Raw genomic sequence first — 25,583 nt, 5'->3', positions numbered from 1 at the left:
GGACACTGGAGTGGGGAGCCTTTCCCTTCTCCAGGGGATCTTCCCAACCCAGGGATCAAACCCAGGTCTCCTGCATTGCAGGCGGATTCTTTACCAGCTGAGCCACCAGGGAAGCCCATTCTTATTAAAAATAATTATAAATCATTTGGGTTTGATTTGTAGGCATTTGAGGACAATGCAAATTGGAATGTCTAGAAATGAAAAGTTAAATGAAGAAGAGAAGTGTGTGTACATTTGCTCTTTTGTGAAGGTACACTAACTGAGCTGTGCTCTCTTTGAAGAGATAAGCCAGCAAGTTGCTGTGTATTTGGGGGAGAGTGACCAATAATTCAATGGAGCAGGCGAGGGAGCCAAAACCCATTCACGAATGCTGTTTCATAGCTTGTCCTGTGTTACTGCCAACGTGCCAAAACCTAAAGAAAATAGGCATGTCGCATGAGAGTGAAATTATGCCTCCAATCCAGCTTCCTCGACAGCTTTGGCGCGCTTCATTTTCCGCTGGAGTCACATGAGTGTTAGCAGTGCTTGCCACTGATGTGTGAGAATTTTTGGATTTCAAAATCTAAACTTACTGATAGTCTATAAGTGCCTCACTGATAGGCAATTTGATTTCCTTTGGCGGCCCATCTTGAGTATCCTTTTTATTTGTTTTCGCCGTGGTTTCCATTGTGTTGCTTAGCTAGTAAGAAGAATACCTGTTTGAAAAAAGAGACACAGGAAAAATAAATTCTTTGTTCCTTTACTTGTGTTTGTTAGATAAAGCACTACTGGGACTTAACTTAAAACTGGTTCTTCCATCCAGATTGCCCCCGTGTCCCCAGAGCTGACATCATCCATGATGCTGGGTCATCAGGAATCAGTTGGATTCTTGTGTCTGCTGAGTTCCGTGCTTACAGCAGGTCCAGACCAGGACCCCAAACTTTCTGAGACTCACTCTCTTACATGATCCATCAACAACTGTTGCCCCTATCGAGCTTCTTTTACAGCAAGGACTTAACTTTTTCAATCATTTCCTGTCTCCACAGTGTTTGGCAGAGTGCCCTGCCTATAACAGCAGCTCAATAAATGTCTTTTAGTTATTAAAAATTAAGACAAAACAAAAGCACAACCTTCAATGAAGACCAGGAAACTAGGCTCTAAAAGAGTTAGAACTGGGACCCAAAGAAATTAGGTTTGACCAGGGTTGCTATAAAGAGCAAATATAAGGACTTTAATAAAAGTGTTTTTTAAATGGTTAAGAGGTTTACAAATGCAAAATAATGAGAATGATAAAAATAATGTATTATCATTACCAGTGACTGTTTATTAGCTATTAATTGCTTTTGTATCTTATAATAAGAAACATCAAAAATAATATTTTTTAAAAGGGAAAATCAGACCCACTGTTTTTAGTTTTTATGGTAAAGAGGAACACTTTGAAGATTTGGTATGAGTACTAATTTGTACTAACTAATGAGTACTTTTAAGATCATAGTTTTTCTTGACAGATTTTTATCTTTGGATTTTTATTAATGTATATTGTCACTCTGCTTATTAACTTATATGCAGAGTAAATCATGTGAAATATTGGGCTGGATGACTCACAAGCTGGAATCAAAATTCTGGGAGAAATAACAGCAACCTCAGACATGAATATGATACCCCTTTAATGGCAGAAAGTGAAGAGGAATTAAAGAGCCTCTTAATGAAGGTGAAAGAGGAGAGTGGGAAAGCTGGCTTAAAACATTCAAAAAACTAAGATCAAGGCTTCTGGTCCCAGCACTTCATGGCAAATAGATGGGAAAACAATGGAAACAGTGACAGATTTTATTTTCTTGAGCTCCAAAATCACTGTGGATGATGACTGCGGCCATGAAATTAAAAGATGCTTGCTCCTTGGAAGAAAAGTTATGACAGACCTAGACAGTGTATTAAAAGGCAGAGATATCACTTTACCGACAAAGGTCCAGCTAGTCAAGGCTATGGTTTTTCCAGTAGTCATGTATGGATGTGAGAGTTGGACTATGAAGAAGGCTGAGTGCCAAAGAATTGATGCTTTTGAACTGTGGTGTTGGAGAAGACTCTTGAGAGTCCCTTGGACTGCAAGGAGATCCAACCAGTCCATCCTAAAGGAGATCAGTCCTGGGTGTTCACTGGAAGGACTGATGCTGAAGCTAAAGCTCCAGTACTTTGGCCACCCGATGCAAAGAGCTGACTCATTTGAAAAGACCCTGATGGTGGGAAAGATTGAGGGTGGGAGGAGAAGGGGACGACAGAGGATGAGATGGGTGGATGGCATCACCGATTCAATGGACATGAATCTGAGCAAACATAAGGAGATGATGAAGGACAGGGAAGCCTGGCGTGCTGCAGTTCATGGGGTTGCAGAGTTGGACACGACTTGGCAGCTGAACAACAACAATAGATCTCAAGAAGGTAAGTACCTAACTTGCATTCAATGTATTACTAGGTGGGTGTGGTAGGAAAAACATAACCTTTGTAGTTATTTGTTAAAATGGCTGGAAACTCCATGTGCATGGGGATGATGTAATTTTTGTACATTACTGTATTTCCCCTCCTAGCACAGTAGATGCAGTCCTTGTCAAATGAACAATTAGATGGGTGAATCAGGTAGACATATTTTAATCCTAGATCTACCACCTAATATCTAGGTGACCTTGAGTAGGCTACTTAATCTTTTTGAGCTTCAGTTCCATCATCTGTAAAGTGAGAACAAAATCCTTAAACACTGGTAAGGATGAAATGGGTTAATATTTAAAGCACCTGTCATAGTGTCTGCCATATAGAAAGAATTTAGTAAGTATTTTTGCCCCTTTAATTATGGCTCCAGAAGCATAATCTGGTAAATTTCAGGTAAGTAAAGCAGAATGTCTGCCTGCTGCCAAGTATGAGGTTAGGTGGAAAGACGAATCCATGTGGTTTTTGACCGTCAGCTTTCATCACTGATTTGGATCACCGAGTAGGCAATCTACACAAATCATTCAGATCCACAACGGAAAAACTCACTGAAATAAAAACATACTTTTCCCCTGCAGACTTGCTGTTTGCATAACCAGACCTCTAGCGAGGTTTAGTCTTGGTGCCTAAGACTTTTCTAGCCAAGTGTGTTCATCTCTGTATCCTAATAGATTCTAGTATTTGTGAATGCAAATATACTACAATACTTTTTAACTGAAAACCACAAAGGTGACATATCAAAAAGATTCAATTCATTAAGACAGGTTAATATGTTGTGTTATCTTCTCAGATGTGCAAGTATTGAGAATGATTCCATAAGCCTCATACTGTCACAGTTCACAGAAACTTATCACTAGGGAAAAAAATTGCTATCTTTTGTTTCAGGAAAACTGAATTTTTATATTACTTTCTATTTTAAAATTAGGATTTTTAACTTAACAGTTACACAAAACCATAGCATGCTGTCAAGGGTTTCATTTTACAAGAACTTAGTGTTTAACAAAAACTTTTACTATAAAATATTTTATTTAAAAGCTGAAACAAATAACATTAATCTCTAATTTTCTTTCTGAGTCATATGGAAGAGATCAAGTGTTATGGTTCCCACCTGTGGTACCCATCTGGTGCTGGAGGAAAAATGACCTCATTTTGCTCAATTACTTCAGTTACCTGGCCCTTATGTTTCCAACTCTCTGACCAGTGAACAATTAGTTACCTAACTGCAGCTCAAGGCAAAAGATTTTAATAAAATATGAGTGAAAATGTGGATCCATTAAGCATAAATGGTTTGTGCATAAACTATATTAAGATTCATTGTTTCACATACTTCAAGGAAAATTAATAAGCCATTTGGGTCACCAGCTTAACAGTTGCCTTTCTGCAGTGAGCTAATGACATTCTGTCAAAATGTACTTTTGCATTAGATAATGTCCTACAAACAATGGGGATTTTAATAAACATTGACAAGGATTTACAGTTCCTGACCACCTAGAGGATTCCTATCTCAGGAAAAGGTGAGAATTCTAGAAAAAACAGCTACAAAATAACTATCCTCCAAGAAGATTTCACTTAAAATAATTCCTGACAAATGAACACTTGTGCGGATTTGTCAGTAACTTCAAATGTCTATTTAGTGCCTGTTCATGTGTAGCAATTTTTCTGCCCTGTAGTTATAAAGTATAAAAGAGGTGAGACCTCTGCTTAGACTGATAGGAAGAAAGAAGCATATTCCAATAAAACTTAAAAAAAAAAAGAGAGAGAGAAAGAGCAACTCTAAAAGGCTTTAGAAAACCATACAAGTAATAAATGCTAGAGAGATACTTCCCCAGGGCATGATCTTCTGTGCCTGTTTTTCCTCTCCCAACTCTGTTTGGGCATCAATAACATACAGTATGGATGGCACTAGTGGAAAGAACCCGCCTGCCAGTTCAGGAGATCTAAGAGACACCAGTTCAATCAGTGGGTCAGGAAGAGGAAATGAGAACCCACTGCAGTATTCTTGCCTGGAAATTTCCATGGAAACAGGAGCCTTGTGGGCCACAGTCTGTGGGGTCACAGAGTAGGACACGAATAAGTGCATGCATGTGCACACCCCCCCACACACACACACAGGCAGTGAGGGCAGGTGAGGAGGCTGGGTTTGAAGGACTTGGGTATCCAGCATTTTCAGAGACTATTCCATAATCATTTTCTATTAGAAAATGTTTCGAAAAGTATTCCCCAAATGCTTGTCAGTGAAAAGTAAGAAGTCTATTTAGTAAAAAGCAATATATAATAAGCCATCTTCTTCAAATATCCTCACATCCCATAATGCTTTGACTCTGCAAAGTATGTTAGCCACTCAGTCGTGTCCAGCTCTTTGCGACCCCATGGACTATAGCCCACCAGGCTCCTCTGTCCCTGGGATTTCCCAGGCAGGAATACTGGAGTGGGTAGCCATTCTCTTCTCCAGGGCATCTTCCTGACCCAGGGATCAAACCCAGGTCTCCTGCATTGCAGGTGGATTCTTTACCTTCTGCACTATCCCCCAAACAAGGAGTCTGCCCTTTCCCGCACAGTCTCAGGGTCCTGGCTCAATACCTAGAAAGTTCCTCATGACTTTGTGATAAAAGTTCTGAATAAGATTCCATCAGGGGTTGAGAGCACAATTTAGTTCAAAAGATCTCTCTATGAGTATTTGAAGTCTTGAAGTCTAGACATGGCTTTTGCCATTAACAAGCTATAAAATTATGTCAGTCTAACAACAGCTGTAATCATGCAGTACTTCCAAAAGCCTTTGTTAAGGAACAGTCTGACATCTAACCATTAAGGCACTCATCTTCAACAAAATATAACTCCTCAAATACTGAATAGTAACTACTTCAGCAACTCATTTTGGGAATTCAGAAACAGATATTAGCATACAGGTCACCATCTTCCGTGGGCACAAACTGGATGTTCAGCAATTATCTGATTCAAATGCCCGACTGGCAAATAATGCACACTTGCTTTCCTGATGGTCCTATTTATTGGCTCATAATATTGTATATACCCTGAATTTGGAAAGTAAAATGACTTTTAAATTCAAAATCTCAGTTAGGCTAGGGTACATTTTTAATGCAATCTAAAATGTTTTAGAAATGCTCTCTAGCATATTTTTTTAAACCTGAATGCATTTAAAGGCTCTTAGTAGTGATAATAGCACCTAAATTTAGTCTCACAAAATTTCAGACCATTTCTTTTGTATAGATTATGTACATATAGCCCCAAACAACTTCAAAATGTAAGATACAGCCAATTTGGAAAAGAAACATAACCATTAAGAGAATATTGTAAGAATAATGGACATATATACATGCAGGACTTCCCACACTCTGATGGAGAAGGAGAATGAAAAAACCTCTCTCCTTCAACAGTGAATAAAGCATACCAACCGAGGCTGGGTCTTGGGGGTGGTGGAAAGAAAATAATGAGCAATTATTACACATGTTGATAAATACCTAATCTTATTCTTTTCCTTCTCTGCCTTCACAGGAAGCTTTCTCTCTTTTTTTTTTTCATCAGATGTAACACGTTCTCTCAGTTCCCAACCGCTTTCTCAACTCTCTCCACCCTGCGGAGAATTATGGGGTAAGAAGAGGAATGAGGAGACAAACAAGCTGCGATACAAATCTAACAGATTAATAAAAGAAAGAAGGCAAGCGTCCTGTTTAGAAGGATGCAGCCACCAGCCAGGGCAAGAAGCCGAGGGTAAAGGGCCATCAACGCCACACCCAGAGCTTATAAAGCTCCCGCAGCCGGAGGGCTCCGTGCTGGTACTAAGGACGCAAGGATTTGCGGTGTCTGTCCTGTAAAGCCTTTCACCAGACTGCGGATTCAGCGAGAAGAGCACTAAGGTGATTGGAGTCTAGACCATGAAGGAGTTTTTTTTTTTTTTTTTTTTTTTTTTTTAATTTTTTTTAATTTTTTTATTAGTTGGAGGCTAATTACTTCACAACATTTCAGTGGGTTTTGTCATACATTGATATGAATCAGCCATAGATTTACACTTATTCCCCATCCCGATCCCCCCTCCCACCTCCCTCTTCAGAAGGAGTTTTATAACCTCGGACAGGTCTCTAAACTTCTCTGACCCTCGCTTTCTCTTCCATCTTTCCTACCTGTCAGGATTATTAATGACAGTCAAATGCTTTGGGAAAACTGTCAAGCGATAAAGCCCCATACGAACGGAGGGCATGATCAGTCTACGGAGCACCCGTTGTGTGCTAGAGACTGAGGGCATCACGAAGGTTGCAAACCTGAGTCAAAGTCAGATCCTGCTCTCCAGAGCTGAGATCTCAGAAAGGCAAATGAGCAACGTATCCAGGGGTTCTACTGCGAGGCGGAAAGAGATGCGTTAGTATTCAGATCGGATCCAAAAAGTTCTTCCTCCGTGTCTCCTGGGTGAAAAGGTTAGGAGGTCAGCGGCTCCTAACCGCCCAGCACTTCACCTCGATGTTGGACCCCAGAAAGTCGGAACCCCAGGCCCGTTTAGTGGCGGAGCCAGCCTCAGGGCCAGTGGGCCCCGAGCGGAGATGCTCATAAAGTCTTAAGAGTCAGACTGGAAGGAAGCGAGGCCGAGCAAGGAGGCTAGGCAGTGTCCTGACCTCCCCTCGACGGTTTCTGCACGCGGATACACAGCAGGGAACCGAAAGGCAGCGCGCACGGCCGGCGGGCGGACCCGGCCGGTTCACTCCAGCGCCGCCGACGCGCCCTCCGTTTCCAAGGCGACCGGCGGGCGCGGGCCTCCCCCTCCCACCACCACCAGCCGCGAGCGGCGGGTCGGGCGCGCCCCCTGGCGGCAGCAGCGTGGAACAGTCAGGGCGAGGGTGTGTGCTCCCGCCGTCTACCCACCCGGTTCTCACCGTCTCAACTCGAGGAGCTGCACAGAGACTCCCTCAGTTCAGTTCAGTCGCTCAGTCGTGTCCGACTCTTTGCAACCCCATGGACTGCAGCATGCCAGGTTTCTCTGTCCATCACCAACTCTCGGAGTTTACTCAAACTCATGTCCATTGAGTCAGTGATGCCATCCAACCATCTCATCCTTTGTCGTCCCCTTCTCCTCCCGCCTTCAATCTTTCCCACCATCAGGGTCTTTTCAAATGAATCAGTTCTTCGCATCAGATGGCCAAAGTATTGGAGTTTCAGCTTCAGCATCAGTCCTTCCAATGAACACCCAGGACTGATCTCCTTTAGGATGGACTGGTTGGATCTCCTTGCAGTCCAAGGGACTCTCAAGAGTCTTCTCCAACACCACAGTTCAAAAGCATCAATTCTTCGGCACTCAGCTTTCTTTATAGTCCAACTCTCACATCCATACATGACTGCTGGAAAAATCATAGCTTTGACTAGACGGACCTTTGTTGGCAAAGTAATGTCTCTGCTTTTTAATATGCTGTCTAGGTTGGTCATAACTTTTCTTCCAAGACTCACTCACCCACTTTTAACTCCCTCCCGTGGCGAACTGGGAAGCGGCGAATGGTGTAGACGCTTGAGATCTAGGCTCTGTGTTGTGACCTTAAGCTACTCACTGTTTCTTCCATTGTAAAGTTAGACATCAGGTTTGGACAGTGGTTTTCGGACAGCTTGTAGGATGGGAAAGGGATGTGCGTTCTGCCCCCTCTCCACCCGCACCCTGCCACTTCCACCACCGAGGCTTCTCTCCTGCCTGCTTTCATTTTGTGTAAGTGTCCTCTTGGGTTTAACTCCAAGGAGAACTGCAGACCCCTGGACTAAATGCTTTTAAGGTAGCTCACAGCTCTAAAAGCCCTTGATCCTGCTTATGTTCCTTCTTGTTTTACGTTTTTGTTTTTTTGGTTTTTGCTCCAAAATCTCAAGAAAACCCGTATAGATTTCGTCTTTCCCTCTCTTTCCACTTTTGGCAGCTCTGGTGTTGGAGAAGACTCTTGAGAGTCCCTTGGACTGCAAGGAGATCCAACCAGTCCATCCTAAAGATCAGTCCTGAATATTCATTGGAAGGACTATGCTGACACTGAAACTCCAATACTTTGGCCACCTGATGTGAAGAACTGACTAATTGGAAAAGACCCTGATGCTGATGACTGAGTGACTGAACTGAACTCCTTATTTCAAGGGGGAAAAATATACACCTGCAACCTCTGAATTTCCCCATTTCCTCACCTGGGTTCATTCTCATTTCCTGCCTCAAGACAATTTCTTATATTCTGAGAGCACTTAGTTACATTTGAGTCAGTTAGGCATCCTTTTTGTCTTGTAAGTCTAACATTTGGCATCCTTGAATTTGATTTATAAAAATACGTTTTCATATATTTCATGATTAATGCTGTTACATGAATACATGTTAAGAACTTATGGAAGAGAACTGAAGCAGTGAATAAAAATATTAATTACCTTTGGTTAAGGTAATTTTTCTAAGTAAAAAGTCACCTGAAACCTAGCCAGTTTGAGGTCATTTATGTCTTCTAACTTGTTCAAACTGCCCTTTATTCTATTCATGTTTTATATTTGTTCAGTGTCAATTATTTGCTGTGATCTACACATCTGATAAAATGTTTTTAGTTCCTTGGTCTTCTCTAGAAGAGTAGCAACAGGTTCGGGAGTAAAATAATTGAATAGAACACAGATGCAGGAGGTAAAAAGCTACCACCACCCATTTTTAAAGCATGGGGATTTTTTGTTGTTAAATGGAGAAACAATTTTGTGATTTTTCAGTACTTTGAATTCATTCCCAAATCATTTTCTATAAATCCTAGGCCAATTTCTTTTTGCTAGAGTCTGGGCCCATGGTCAAAAATGTCCTTTTACCCTATCATTTATCTCCTGTGCAGTTTTTCTTATGGTGTTTGCCAGTTGGTGGTCAAACAGTTGAAGTCAGATAAAAACCATTTGCTTAGTTTCTTCATTTGGCCTTGATTTTTTGTTAGCCTTGCCATGTTGAATGATGTGGAATTAGAGGTAGGAGAGTGTCTGTGGTAGAAAGAGTCAACTCTGTTGTCTGATTTTGGCAGAAACACAAAGAATTTGTTTGGTATTTTTGTGGCTAAACATTTTATACTTTTAAGCCTATTTTCATTACCTCTGCAAATAGACCATAAGGCAGTCAACCAAATGTATTAAGTCTCACAATAATTTTTAGAAACTTGAGCTAGTGATTAACTCATTGATTTTGTAAAACAGTTCAGACTTCTGGTAAATCAGAGCTTTAACTAACAACAAAGTTACTTTTAGGTACTGGAAAAGCCCTGCCATAACTTCTTATCCAAAAACTTGGTTCCTGAAAATTGGAAGCAGTTAAATTGGTGTTTTGCAAAAAAGTCAAGAAGTAAAATGCTCTCTTGAGAGGGAAAGTTTACATCACCTTTAAGCAGGCATGGTGACAAACTCATTGAAAGGATAATGTTTTGACCCGTCATCCACTGGTATGATTATAAAATGGGGTTGTTTCCACTTTATTTATGCGTGCTTAGTCGTTCAGTCATGTCTGATTCTTTGCTACCCTTTGGACTGTAGTCCACCAGGCTCCTCTGTCCATGGGATTTTTCAGACATGAATACTGGAGGGGGTTGCCGTTTCCTCCTCCAGGGGATAAAGGTTGCATTTTTTTTCCCCCTTCAGGCTGGTGGTATGGCTCTTCAGCCAGTGTCTCTTCATCTCTTCAAACCAAGATTAAGTTAAATGAAGAGTACTCTGGCAAAAAAGAAATGACTTCTCTTCTCTTCCACTGATCTCCTCTGAGTAAGTTTGGAAATTAATTGTGTGATATCTGTTCTGTCTGGGGAAGAGGAGCCCAGGATGCTAAGTTGGAGACAGAGGGTCATGTCCCAGGAGCTTGAGCCAGGGGCTATGCATGGTGCTTGAAGGCTTCAGTGTGTGGTGTCACGAGAGCAATTCAGCTTTCAGGCAGTTTTAAAACATGACCACACAGGATAAACATTCAAGTAAATGTGTGCATGCGTGCTAAGTCACTTCATTCATGTCCGACTCTGCAACCCTGTAAACCATAGCTGGTCAGGCTCCTTTGTCCATGGGATTTTCTCCAGGCAAGAATACTGGAGTGGGTTGCCATGCCTTCCTCCACGGGACCTTCCCCACGCAGGGATCAAACCCTTGTTTCCTGTGTCTCCTGCAATAATAAGTGGGTTCTTTAACACTAGTGCTGCCTGGGAATCCCCATTCAAGTAAATTCAGTTCAGTTCAGTTCAGTCGCTCAGTCATGTCTGACTCTTTGTGACCCTGTGAACCGCAGCACGCCAGGCCTCCCTGTCCATCACCAACTCCCGGAGTTTACTCAAACTCATGTCCATCAAGTCGGTGATGCCATCCAGCCGTCTCATCCACTGTTGTCCCCTTCTCCTCCTGCCCCCAATCCCTCCCAGCATCAGGGTCTTTTCCAATGAGTCAACTCTTCGCATGAGGTGGCCAGAGTACTAGAGTTTCAGCTTCAGCATCAGTCCTTCCAATGAACACCCAGGACTGATCTCCTTTAGGATGGACTGGTTGGATCTCCTTGCAGTCCAAGGGACTCTCAAGAGTCTTCTCCAACACCACAGTTCAAAAGCATCAATTCTTCAGTGCTCAGCTTTCTTCACAGTCCAACTCTCTCATCCATACATAACCACTGGAAAAACCATAGCCTTGACCAGACGGACCTTTGTTGGAAAAGTAATGTTTCTGCTTTTTAATATGCTTCTAGGTTGGTCATAACTTTCCTTCCAAGAAGTAAGTGTCTTTTAATTTCATGGCTGCAGTCACCATCTTCAGTGATTTTGGAGCCCAAAAAAATAAGTTCAAGTAAATAGAACATGACAAAAAAATCTGGAAATACATATAGCCAGTTGCTTCAGACAAAAATGCCAAGGTAATTAACAAAAGGATACTATTTTCAACAAAAGCTGAAGCTATAGAACTTTTAGAGTAAAACATAGAAGAAAATCTTTGTGACCTTAGGTAGACAAAGAGCTTGAATATAAAAAAAGAGAGAAAGAATAAAAATTTGGACTTAATCAAAATTAAATATCTCTGCTCTTTAGTTAGTTTCTTTAAAAAGAAAATGGAATTTTAATCACTCACTTGGTATGTTTTTAAGGTCAACAGGCAGGAATTCTTAAGAAACAGTTATATGAGTTTCAAAGCAAAGAGTCATCATGCACAGTATTTTGTCTTCTGGTTCCTTGAAGTCAAGTCAAATTCAAGAATGTTCTATGCGACCGTGGAACATTTCATTGGCACTGTAAGAAAATCCCCTGTGTTTGTGTCCAGAAGTTTTCTTGGGGCCCTCATGCATTGAAAAAGAATAAATTTTATGGCAAAAGAGGAATATAAATTTGACAGAAGGGGACTAGGGAAGAAAAGAACTTTGAGCGCAGTCCTCAGGGATGGAGGGGAAGTGAGACCGGAGGGGTTTTCAGTGCTCAGTGCATTATTCTGGGAAGTCTCTCAAGGGTTCAGACGAGCTTCCCCTTTCACCTAGGTTGCTGCAGCCCAGTGTCAATCACACAAGCTCAGCTTTAGGTATCAGGCTCCTTTCTGCTCGAGGTTTCATTTGGAGATGGATCTGTGTGCCTGAAGACTGTGTGATCACTGCTGTCCAGACTGAGAAAGACGTTAGGAACCTTAGTTTAGGGACCACATACTTACTCGATTTTGCAAAATTGTTCTGTTTCCAAATGTGAGCAACTTTATGTCTAGCAGTAAAATTCCTAGGTGTTTAGTCTTTAACTAGTTTTAAGAAGATGAAAAGGTAAACCACAATCTGGAAAAATATTTTCAATTTGTATACTTGACTAAAGGCTGGTATCTATCATTTATAAACAACTTCTAAAGCTCAGTAATGAGAAAATAGAATAGTCAGATATAAATGCCAAACGATTTGAACTGACAGTCTGCGAAAGAAGATAAATCATTGGCCAACTGGTATATGAAAACATGCTCAGCATCATTAGTCATAAGGGAAATACAAAATAAACCCCAATGAGATATCACTATGTTACCCATTAGAATGGCTAAACTTAAAAAGACCAACAATACTATGTGTTGACAAGGATGTGGAGCAGCTAGAACTTTCTTGTATTACTGGTGGAAAAGGAAGATGACACAACCATCTTGGAAAGCAATTTGGTCATCTCTTACAAAGTTAAACATATCTACTGTGTGACCCAGCTACCACACCCTTGTTTTCCCTCATAGCTCAGTCGGTAAAGAATCCACCGGCAGTGCAGGAATCTGCCTGCAATGCAGGAAACCCAGGCTCGATTTCTGGGTCCAGAAGATCTGCTGGAGAAGGAAATGGCAACCCACTGCAGTATTCTTGCAGGGAAAATTCCATGGACAGAGGAGCCTGGTGGGCTATAGTCCACGAGGTTGCAAGAGCTGGACATAACTTAGCAACTAAACCACCATACCCTTAGATATTTATCCAAAAGAAATGAAAATGAATGTCCAAGCAGCTTTATCATAATCATCTAAATCTGGAAACAGCTCAGATGTCCCTCAACAAGTTTACATTCATACAATAGAAGCTACTTAGTAATAAAAAATAAAAGAAATTAAGAAAAAAGAAATTAACCATCAATACATCCAACAGCATGATGGTCACAAAAGCATTTAGCTAAGTGAAAAAGTCAAGCATGAAAGTTATATACCATATCACAGGAAATTCTAGAAAATCCGAAAAGCGGATCACTGGTTACCGAATGCTGATGGGGGTGGGGGTGGGGGGGATGAAGGGATTGACTGTAACAGGAGAGGAGGGAACATTTCAGGAGGAAGGAAATGTTCTAGAACTCGATTGTGGTGGTGGTCACAAGGGTGCATGTATTTGTTAAAACTCATCAAATTATCTTTAAATGGGTGCATTCTATCGTATATAGATTATGTGTTTAAAGTTGATTTAAAAATGGCTACACGTTATTTGATAACTCCTCTCATCAAGAAATGGGATCCCTGTTTCCTCTCCTTGAATCTGGGTGGTCTTATGTCTGCTTCAACCAAGAAAATATGGCAGAAACGACTCTATGCTGCTTCCAAAGATGGGTCATAAAGATGCAGGCAGCTTCTTCTAGGTTCTTTCGGGATACTTGCAGTGGAGGAGGTCAGCTGCCTGTAGAAAGTCCACTCTGAGACGACCATACTAGATAGACCAAGTGTAGGCTCTGTGGTCAACCAGCTGAGTTCCGCCTTCCAGTTCAAAATGTGCCAGGCATGTGAGTGAAACCAACTTGGATCTTCCCAACCAGCCCATCCATCAGCTGAGTATTGCTGAGTTGATTTCAGTTGATGCCACAAGGGGATCATCAGTTACTAACCTACAGAGTCTGGGATGTGGTTGCTTAAAACCATCGAGTTTGATAGTTCATTAATGGTCCATTACTGCATAACATATTACCCCACATTTAATGATTCAGACAACAAAAATCACTTACTATCTCACAGTTTTTTATGGCTCAGGAATTTAGGAGCAAGTTGACTGGGTAGTTCTAACTTGGGGTATCTCATGAGGTCAGATGTTGGACAGATTCTGACTCTTGCCTGGAGGAGGTTTCGGTCTACGGGGAGGAAGGGGCAATAGAAGCAGAGTTGGGTAACCCCTGGAACGTGAAAGCGGAGTGTTAAGGGAAAACCCAGCCCAGTCTTGAGACTCAGGAAAAAAATTCCCAGAGGAAGTGAGGTCTAAACCCAGACTTGACAGTGAGCAGGAATGAGTTGTTTTGGAGGCTGGGGCGTGAGAGGAGCTGGGACAGAGGCACGGGCGTGTCCCAGGGCCTAGAGGTGGAAATGAGCATGATGAGTCAGCTGCTTATGGAGCTGAGAGAAATGGTTAGGGTCTCAGAGAGAGGAACGGAGCGAGAGGGTAGGCTGGCTGAGCCAGCAGGGACACCCTTGTACGATCAGACGCCGGCACTCTGACTCCAGTGTGGAGGAGGGTGGCGGAAGTCACATGGAGACGGTTTCCGGGATGAACTCCACTGACCACGTCTTTTTCTGCCTCAGCGCCTCTCACCTAAGGTCTAGTTTCTCAGGCTCTGCCTTTTGCCAGAGGGCAGTGACTGGCAGAAAGAATGAGCTCATCTCCTGGGCTCAAGTTATCAGCTTGCCCAATCTCTGGAGCCTTCTCTGAGCCTCAGGTGGGATGCCCACCCCCGCACCAGAAAGTCGTCTATGAAACTCTGCCTCTAACAAACATATTAAAGGAATCAGAACATGTGGAGTGACACTACCTCCGTATGGAGAATGGGGCCATATGGATAATGGCTTCCATCTTTTAGAAGCTGTATTTGTATAATTGGTTTTCACTTGGTTTTCTCATTATTGTGGTAAGAACCATGAGATATACCCTCTTAAAATCTCAGGTGTATAACAACAATATTGTTAACAATAGGGACTCTGTTTAACAGCAGATCTCTAAGGTTTATGCAGCTGCATAACTGAAACTTCATTCCTGTTGAGCAGCAGCTCCCTATTTCCCCTTCCTATGAGTCTGAGTATTTCAGGTATTTCCTATAAGTGGAATCATAGAATATTTGTCCTTCTGTGACCGGCTTCTTTCACTTAGCATAATGTCCTCCTGGTTCATTCATGTTGTTGCAAGTGGTAGTATTTCCTCCTTCTATTAAAGGTACAAAATAGTCCATTGAATGAATATACCAGGTTTTGTTTATCCATTCATCTATCAATAGACATTGAAGTTGTTCCCATATTTTGGTTACTGTGAGTAATACTCCAGTGAAGTCACAATTGCGGATGTCTCTTTGAGATCCTAATTTCAGTTCTTTTGGATAAATACTCAGAGATGGGATTGCTGGATCATATGGTAGTTCTATTTTGAATTTTTTGAAGAACCTCTATACTGTTTTCCAAAATTTTAATTCACAATTCAATAGCTTTCCTATCAGAAACAATGATTTAGAACAGACTATGGGATAATATGCCATATTAAAATTATCACTGATAATATATATTCAAAACCTAAATAATATATATATATTTTAAAGCTCTTAAAACTTTTGACTTAGTATATTTCACTGGAAAGGAAATACTATGTGCCTAAAGAGAAAATCTATAACATTGAAGAATGTCAATGTCAGTTCTTTCCAAATAAATGTTTAAGTTTAATGCAGATCTACAAAAAGTATTTATTTGCAGAAGAGAATATAGTTGGGACATTTTCAGGATTATATATTAATATTAGCATATCCAAGGTAGTGTGCTCTATTTTTAAATAAAAAGAAACAATGAGGCTTTGGATTATTCCCTACATTTCATAGGGTGTTGAAGAAATACTAAATATTTTACCTTTTAGACAGTGCACTGACTAAGAAAACCTTGCCAAAGACCACATGATGTGATTTCTTTTAGATGCTATGTCCAGAAAAAGCAAATCTACAGAGACAGAAATTGAGACCTCAGTTTGAATTGTCCACAGCAGGGTCACCAGCAGGGGGACCACTTGGAGAGAGAACTGTCCAGATGACGGCCGAGTGGCCCAGCAGGGCACTGCAGAGTCTTTGGGCCCTGAAATTGAAAGATCCTTCTGGTGAATGCCCCTGACTTTGGGAATTGATCATTGTCGGGTGCAGTGAGGCTGAGAGGCGTAGGATGCAGAACCACGCTTTGTTGATGCTTATTTTCTTTAAGGCCTTGAAATTTGAAGTAAGACAGTCCAGAATTTTTCCGAAGCTGCTTACCAGCTGTGTGACCTTGAATAAGTTACTTCACTTTTCTGCACCTTAATTCCTCATCTATAAGTGTAGATAATGTTTCATACTGTTCTGATGATTAAATAGACACCTGGTACAATTCCGGGCACATAGTAGGTTCTCCATCATGGTGGTGGTTTAGTCGCTAAGTCGTGTCCGACTCGTTGAGACCCCAGGGACTGTAGCCCGCCAGGCTCCTCTGACCATGGGATTTCCCAGGCAAGACTATCGGAATGGGTTGCAATTTCCTTCTCCAGAGGATCTTCCCAATCCAGGAATACTCCTTCATACTCCATCATACTCCTTCTAAAATATTACTTTAGAGAGAACTCCAGAAAGTAGGGGAAATGGAGATCTTCTGGGTCATATTTCCTACGTGGCTGGTCTGGTGGGACCCAAATAGGCATCTCTGATGTTATCACTGAGTCGTGTCCGACTCTCTGCCACCCCATGGTCTGTAGCATGCCAGGCTTCTCTGTCCTTCACTATCTCCTGGAGTTTGCTCAGATTCACATCCATTGAGCCCATGATGCCATCCAACCATCTCATCCTCTGCCACCTCCTTCTCATTTTGCCTTTAGTCTTTCCCATCATCAGGGTCTTTTCCAATGAGTCAGCTCTTCACATTGGGTGGTGTTAAATATTGAAACTTCAGCTTCGGCAACAGTCCTTCAGTGAATATTCAGGTTGATTTCCTACCCAGCTCCAAACCTGTATAGTCAACTGCCTACTCGACATCAGTTAGATGTCTCACATGTATATCATGCACCAAAGTCATCTCCTACCCCCTGTAGTCTGCCCCTGCTCCTTGAGGCTATATCCATATTCAGCAAATAGAACCAGAATCCACTTAGCTGTTAATTCTGCAGATGGGGAGTATTTTCAATTCCTTCCTTTCCCCCCAGCCCCTGATCTAATCAGTCTTTGAGTTCTGTCAGTCTACCCAGAGATTGGGTAGATTAAGCCCATTCATTAATTTTCATCCAAAAATATTTGTTGAGTGGCTCACTATGAACCAGGCACCAAGTCAGTCTCTGTCTTCACTGCCTCCTTTCTAATATGGGTCACAGTTTGGTTCAGTTCAGTCGCTCAGTCGTGTCCAACTCTTTGCGACCCCATGGACTGCAGCACGCCAGGCCTCCCTGTCTATCACCAACTCCCGGAGTTTACCCAAACTCATGTCCATTGAGTTATTGATGCCATCCAACCATCTCATCCTATGTTATCCCCTTCTCTGCCTGCCCTCAATCTTTCCCAGCATCCGGATCTTTTCCAATGAGTCAGTTCTTTTCATCAGGTGGCCAAAGTATTGGAGTTCCAGCTTCAGCATCAGTCCTTCCAATGAACACCCAGGACTGATCTCCTTCAGGATGGACTGGTTGGATCTCTTTGCAGTCCAAGGGACTCTCAAGAGTCTTCTCCAACACCACAGTTCAAAAGCATCAATTCTTTGGTGCTCAGCTTTCTTTATAGTCCAACTCTCACATCCATACATGACCACTGGAAAAACCATAACCTTGACTAGACAGACCTTTGTTGACAAAGTAATGTCTCTGCTTTTTAATATGCTGTCTAGGTTGGTCACAACTTTCCTTCCAAGGAGTAAGAGTCTTTTAATATGAGTCATACTTTAGTCCTAATTTGACTGAAGAAATAGATTCCCAACTAGTTGCCTGAATCAACTTTTTACCTCCTCTAATCCTTTCTCTACATCCTTCCAGAGATTCAGTCCTTTGCTTAAGACCTTAAGTGGCATCCTACAGAGCCCTTAGGAAAGAATTCCTGACACAGTTGGTAAGGCTTTCTAAAATGCCATCAGGTATAGGGCAGGTCTGCAGTTATGCGCTCCAGTCATTGGTTGGGTTCCCCTAGAAGGATACCTTGAGATTGAAATTTGACTGCAAACTGCTAATTTGGGAGGTAGTCTCAGGACACTCTGGTAGGAAGACAGGAAAATGAAGAGGGAAGGAAGAGAAACCAATTCAGCGTGCATTAATGAACAAGTTACTACTGGGAGATGGGTAACCAGGGCTCAGCCTCACTGGAGAACTCTGGAAGACGGTATATGCTATGGACTCTATTGTGTTCCCCCAAAATATGTATGTTGGAGCCCTAACCCCAACTGTGACTGTGTCTGGAGATGGGGGGGGGGTGGTGGTGGTTTAGTCGCTAAGTCGTGTCTGACTCTTGCAACACCATGGACTGTAGCCTGCCAGGCTTCTCTGTCCACAGGATTCTCCAGGTAAGAATACTGGAGTGGGTTGCCATTTCCTTCTCCAAAATAGGGCGTGTAAGGAGGTAATTTAAAATCAAGACGGCCCTACAGTGAGATGGTAAAGGTGGGGCCTAGATTCAGTAGTAGGATGAATGTCTTTATGAAAAGAAGCACCATATTTGCAGAGACGTGGATGGGCCTAGAGATGTCATTCAGAGTGAAATAAGTCAGAGAAAAACAAATATCATCTAGTAACGCATTTGTGTGGAATTTATAAAAATAGCATAGATGAACTTATTTGCAAAGCATAAATAGAGACACAGACATAGAGAACAAACGTATGGCTAGGTATCAAGGCGGGAAGGGAGAGCTGGGTGAACTGGGAGGTTGGGATTGACATTGACAAACGGCTGCCTAGTCGCTCAGTTGTGTCTGACTGTGCGACCCTGTGGACGGCAGCTCCTCTGTCCATGGGATTCTCCAGGCGAGAGTACTGGAGTGGGTTGCTGTGCCCTCCTCCAGGGCATCTTCTCGACCCAGGGATTGAACCCGGGTCTCCTGCATTGCAGTTGAGCTACCAGGGAAGCCGGTGACATATACACACCACTGTGTATAAAATAGATAACTAAAGAGAACCTAACTGAATAGTACAGAACTCTACTCAATGCTCTGTGGTGACCTAAATAGGAAGGAGATTCCAAGGAAGAGGTGATAAATGTGTATAAATATATAAATAAATCAATATAATAAATATATTTTATATTTAAATGCATATGAGGTGAAAGTTGCTCAGTCTTGTCTGACTCTTTGTGACCCCATGGATTATACTGTCCATGAAATTCTCCAGGCCAGAATACTGGAGCGGGTTGCCATTTCCTTCTCCAGGGGATCATCCCAACCCAGGGATCAAACCCAGGTCTCTCACATTGCAGGCAGATTCTTTACCAGCTGAGCCACAAGGGAAGCCCATATATATATATATGTATATACACACACACACACACACACACACACACACACACACATACATGTGGCCAATTCACTTTACTGTGCAGAAGAAATTGACACAGCATTGTAAAGCAACTGCACTTAAAGAAAATAAGGAAGGCGCTGCAGACCTCCCTCTCTGTCTCCCTCTGGGGTCACACAAGAGGGCACGTGCACACACACAGATCTGGTGGCTGCCGCAAGCCAGGAAGAGAGGCTCCACCGGAAACCAGCCGTGCTGGCAGCCTAATCTCAGCCGCCCAGCCTCTCAGCACTGTGAGAAAAAATGCTGCTGTTTTTGGCATTTGGTTACTGGCAGCTCCAGCTAAGGCGGCAGAGAAGAGCCTCAGAGCCGTCGGAGGGCTCCCCGCGGGGAGCGGGGTGATTAGCTCTCAGTCCTCTTTTGCCGTTGCTTCAGGGCGGCCCCCGAGGGCCCTGACTCCCCGCGGTTAAGCCCGCCCCGGGCGAGGGCTGAGCTCTTGTTCCCTGGGGTCAGAGAGGCTCCTGGGGGGAAGGAGCCTTCTGTCCGCCTGGCGGGTGCTGAGCGGACGCGGGCGGGCCAGCCGGTCCCCGCGGCTCCCGGAAGGCGTCTCATCTCCTCTTCGTGGCTCTCCTCGCCCTGACCTGAGTCATCGACTCATCTGTTCGCTCTGTGAGGGCGTAACACGGCTCCGCTCTGCTTCCCCAGGGTACCACCGGGGCTCACCACCTGGGCTTAGCACAGAGCCAGATATGTGACAGGTGCTCAAGAGATATTCAGTGAATGTCTGGATAAATGAAATATGATCCTTTCAGAAAGGAACCCAGTCACGTCATGCTTTGTATTTGACAAAAAAAATTAACACATGCAGCAACAAAAGCTCTAACTATTGTTACGTCTGAATCCCCACACGCACATAAATCACTGACATTTCTGAACAATGCCAACAAAAGGCCTAGTTAGACTTTCTAAGTAAAACTTCCCAGGTGGCTCAGTGGTAATGAATCTGCCAGCCAAACAGGAGATGCAGGTTTGACCCCTGAGTCGGGATGATCCCCTAGAGTAAGGAAACGGCAACCCACTCCAGTACTCTGGCCTGGAAAATTCCATGGACAGAGGAGCCCGGTGGGCTATAGTCCGTGGGGCTGCACAAGAGTCAAACACGGCTGAGTGACTAAACAACAGCCACAGATAAAGTCTAAAGTGTGCATTTTTATGCCTTGCGATCAATATGGTCCCAATGCCTTTCGTCTAGTCCCCGGTCACTCTGCACGTTGCGCCGGGGCCAGGGAACCTGCAGCGCCCAGAGTCCACGCGGGCAGAGCCGGGCTCAGCCCTGGAAGCCCGCTCCCAGCCGCTCCTCGGCAGCAGGACCAGCAGAAGCCTACGAAGGCGGCCTCCCCGAGCGTGGACTTTCTCCTGCGGGCACTGTCGCGCCGTGAGGAGAGGCTTCCCAGCAAGCTGAAAGCACGACTGCAGAGACAGGAGTGGGACGGTGATGTTTAGCCGGAATGGCGTGGGAAGAGGCTGGAGGCTGGGGAACAGGGAGAGAGGAAAGAGACTGAGGTGGCGTGATTGGCAGACGCTGGGGCCTGTGAAGCTCCCCACTGCAGGTGACTGGGCTGGCTGGCCACCGGGAAATCGCTGTGGTGAATGAATCAAAGTCTGCCCCTTCCTGTTACATTCTCTTTGAAGTTGTTTCCTAAAGCACCGAGGGGGTGTTTGAAAGAAGAGTAATGAGTGTGCATGTGTTCAGTCGCTCAGTTGTGTCCAACTCTTCGCGACCCCGTGGACTGTAGCCCACCAGGCTCCTCTGTCCATGGAATTGTCCAGGCAAGAATCCTGGAGTGGGTTGCCGTTTCCTTCTCCAGGGGCTCTTCCTGACCCAGGGATCGAACCTTAATCTCTTGCATCCCTTGTATTGGCAGGTGGGTTCTTGATCACTGGTGCCACCTGGGAATAGCAGTCACAAATGTTTCCCATAAACAATAAGAATGCAAGTTCCCACAATGGTGCAGGGTTAAAAAGGAGGCAAAGTGGCATTGATTTTGGTGTGCTCCCAGGATAATGCACGAATGTCCCATGTGTAGCACACTTGGCTTTTTCTGAAACTAATAAATTTTGTGCTTTTAAGGGTAAAACTTGGCTTTAACTTAAAATATCCCTCTTCACATGTTCTGTATCTTGATTTAGTGGTGATTACATCGATATTCTTGTATCAAAACTCATCAAATTCTACACTTAAAATTGGTGAGTTTGTATGCTAAGTTATGCTCCAATAAAGCTGATTTTAAAAAATTCAATAAAGGTCAAATATATCCAGAGGTGAATCAGACAAATAATACATATGTATGATTCCATCTGGGATTCCCAGGTGGCACAGTGATAAAGAATCCACCTGTCAATGCAGAAGATGCAAGAGAGAAGGGTCAGGAAGATCCCCTGGAGGAGGACATGGCAACACACTCCAGTGTTCTTGCCTGGGAAATCGCATGGACAGAGGAGCCTGGTGGGCTACAGTCTAAGGGGGTCACAGGGCACGTGACTGAGCATGCGCATACACATACACACACGATTCTGACTGTATAAAACTCCAGAAAATGCAGACTGATCAGAGCACAAGAAAGCAGATCAGTGGTTGCTTTGTTGTAGGTAGAGTAGTGAGTCTGAGCAAGCTCCGGGGGTTGGTGATGGACAGGGAAGCCTGGCGTGCCGCAGTTCATGGGGTTGCAGAGTCGGACACGACTGAGTGACTGAACTGAACTGAGGGTTAGGAGACAGGAATTAGACAGGATCATGAGGAATCATAGCACTGATGGATATGTTCATAATCTTTATCATGGTGTGGGTTTCAAAGGTGTATACATATGTTAAAACATATTTCAGGGAAATGGCCAATCTGTACCCCTGATTATTAAATTGATGATGCTGGAAACCATGACCTTCACTGCTATAATCTCCAACATCTAACCTAGAGCCTGGCATATATTGTTGAATAAATTAACAATTTGGGAAATAGCATAGTGGGATAAATCTCATTCCTGGTTCTGTCATATTCTAGCTAGGTAAGTGTCTCCAGGTCACTGAATGTCTCTAATCTCAGTTTGCTTACTGGTGAGACAGAATTAGTAATACTGATCTCAAAGGATTGTTGTGAGGGTTACAAACGATGTATCTAATAAGTTACAAAACAGACCTTGGCAATGATAGATGTTAAGTGGTAGTTCTTAGTAATACTATTTGTGAGATACGTCTCTATTCTGGGGATTAGAATTTATTTATTGTTTTGCACCTATGTACTTTGGAGCATACTCACATAGCCATTTAAAATAAGGAGTAATATAAAGAGCTTTAGCTCATGATGGTCACTATATAAGTGTAATAATTAATGAATTATTCCAGAAATTGGATTTTAAAATGATATACACTTAAAGTTAGGTAGAATTGCCTTCAAAACCAAGCCAGCACAGTGGTTTCCTGGGTGCATGCATATGTCAAAATTTGTACTCTTTATTATGTCAGTTATGCCACAATGAGGCTGTTTTCTTTAAAAAATTAAGCCACCAACAATAAGTGGAATCAAATACCTGAAATATCTCTATTATTTAGGATAAAGTTTGATTAATTTAATTTTGTTTTTAACCAAAGGGATCTGTCTCCACTATTTGGCTTCAATTTGAGGACAATTTAATTGTTTCTGAGATAGTTCTTTTTTTTTAAATTGAGATTCAAACTGCAGTTTGACAAATGTTGATGTCATCACTGCTGAAACTCCACTCCTTAAAATGTAAATATTTGCTGAAGGTTAATCTTGCTTTAACAGCACAAAAGGAAACTTATCTCCATTTCAGAATTGATGGTTGCTTTTTATAGTCATGCCTGAAAAATATTCATAATGCCAGGTTTTTTCAGCTGTCATCCTTCACAGATCTGGTACTACATGAACTTGGGCCTCTTTCTAAAGACTGACTGCCTAGTGTGCAGTTAATGAGTCATGAGTATCTGCATGTGATTTGACAGCCTGTATTTCTGCCACTGTTATGGCAGCAACAGTCGTTGTGTTATTTAACACCTATCGAGTGCCCTCAACTTGGGTTTGTTGTTTTGTTGTTCTTCAGTCGCCCAGTTGTGTCCGATTCTCTGCGACCCCGTGGACTGCAGCTCGCCAGGCCTCCCTGTCCCTCACCATCACCCAGAGTTTGCCCAAGCCCAGGTTCCTTGCATCGGTGATGCCATCCAATCTCATGCTCTGATGCCCCACTTCTCCTTCTGTCCTCAGTCTTTCCCAGCATCAGGGACTTTTCCAATGAGTCGTCCGTCCGCATCAGATGACCAAAATACTGGAGCTTCAGCTTCTGCGTCAGTCCATCCACTGAATATTCAGGGTTGATCTTCCTTAAGACTGACTGGTTTGATCTCCTTACTCTCCAAGGGACTTTTAGGAGTCTTCTCCAGCACCATCGTTCTAAGGCATCAATTCTTTGGCCTTCTGCCTTCTTTACAGTCCAGCTCTCACAACCATACATGACTACTAGGAAGACCATAGCATTGACTATACAAACCTTTGTAGGCAGAGTAGTGTCTCTGCTTTTCAACACACTGTTGAACTTGGGTTAGCCAGCCCCCAAACCTGCAAATAAAGCGCTAGGGAGTAGAATGGACAGGTGAAAAAAAGCAGATATGGGTCTGACAGCAGTTGATGCTTCCATGAATTTCGTGAGAACTTAGAGTGTCTTCGTTTGTGTTTCCCCAAAAGCAGATTCTGAGATAAGAGCTTGCAATCCAGATAGTTTATGTAGGAAGTGATCCCTGGAAGCACAAATAAAGAAGAGGGAGGAATGGATGGAAAGGGAGAAATGCCAAGAAAGGGTACATTAATGAGCAAGCTGACGCTGTGGGAGGCTGGGGCTCAGTCTCACTAGGGGCCCTCTGGGGAGTCATTTGAACAAGCTTCACAGTTGTCCCCCAGAGGGATGCTGACTCTGGAGTATTTTTCTGCAGCGTCATGGCCTTGTTGTTTGAAGGACTCCCTGAAAAGTGGGGACATTAATCACACACACACGCACACACACACACACACACACACAGTGTAGTGGACTGAGCATGCTCTTGTTGACTAAAGAAAGTCCCCAAACAGAGACACAAAGAAATGTCAGCCGTTGAGGTGGGAAGCTGGCAATGAGCGTGCAAACTACCCAGTGCAATTGCAGATGAACTCAGAAGCTGGATAAGGGGCTATGGGCTGGAACACCAATGCCATCTGCTACATGGATTGTTTAGGATCTTTGATGTGATAGAATATCAGTGCTAGCTGTTGAGGAATGTGTAGCAATATGGTGAAAGCAATGAGTTTATAAATTCTGAAGGAGGAACTTCCTTTTACCATTTTCCCAGATTGAAATAAAATGGATGAAATGTAACAATTAGGTGGCCAATGCAGTTGACTTTTCTGTCGTTTTATATCTTGTAGACAATTGGTTCTCAAAATGTGTTCTCTGGTTCAGCAGCATCAGTATCACCTGGAATGCAAGTTCTCAGACCCGACCCCCGCCCTATTGAATAGAACCTCTGTCAGTGGAGGGAGGCGGGGGAGAGGACTCAGAACTCTGTGACCAGCCCTGCAAGTGTTTCTGATTACACACTAAAGTCAGAGAACTTCAGAGGCAGACAAAGCACCATACTGAGAGGATTAACTTTTATCCCAATCACAGAGTAGTGGACTGGTTTCTAGTCTTAGTTGAGTGTGAACAGGATAAGTTACGTGATCTTTATGGGTCTTTTCCAATCTATAAAATGAGTAGTTTGGATTAATATTCTGGAGTTTCAAACATCTTTTGAAAGCAGTGGAATACTTTCTTCTAAAGAAATTTTACCTGAGACACCAGCATAGGAGACATAAACACAGAGCTAGTTTGGAACAGTTGGAGAAGGCATTGGCAGCCCACTCCAGTACTCTTGCCTGGAAAATCCCATGGACAGAGGAGCCTGGTAGGCTGCAGTCCATGGGGTCGCTAGGAGTCGGACATGACTGAGCGACTTCACTTTCACTTTTCACTTTCACACACTGGAGAAGGAAACGGCAACCCACTCCAGTATTCTTGCCTGGAGAATCCCAGGGATGGGGGAGCCTGGTGGGCTGCCGTCTGTGGGGTCGCACAGAGTCGGACACTGAAGCGACTTAGCAGCAGCAGCAGCAGCAGTTTGGAATAGTAGCCCAGGTCCCAGACTTATCAGTTCCCTAGAGTGGCTT

The 25,583-nt window shown here is 43.2% G+C and overlaps 1 protein-coding gene across 1 annotated transcript in view; it reads right to left on the bottom strand.

Moving 5' to 3' along the window:
• CCDC83 (coiled-coil domain containing 83) overlaps positions 1-5,955 on the bottom strand; it is a 49,533-nt gene extending 43,578 nt beyond the window's left edge. The window contains exons 1-2 of the mRNA XM_043876096.1: positions 5,937-5,955; positions 573-695 (exon numbers count right to left, since the gene is read on the bottom strand). Coding sequence (XP_043732031.1) covers positions 573-667 — 95 coding nt within the window. The 5' untranslated portion in view covers positions 668-695; positions 5,937-5,955. The remainder of the gene's footprint in view (positions 1-572; positions 696-5,936) is intronic.
• Positions 5,956-25,583: the final 19,628 nt, after the last annotated feature.

This window comes from Cervus elaphus, chromosome 2 (assembly GCF_910594005.1).
Source record: "Cervus elaphus chromosome 2, mCerEla1.1, whole genome shotgun sequence".
Classification (NCBI taxonomy): Eukaryota; Metazoa; Chordata; class Mammalia; order Artiodactyla; family Cervidae; genus Cervus; species Cervus elaphus.
This window is presented reverse-complemented; position numbering and strand designations above follow the sequence as displayed.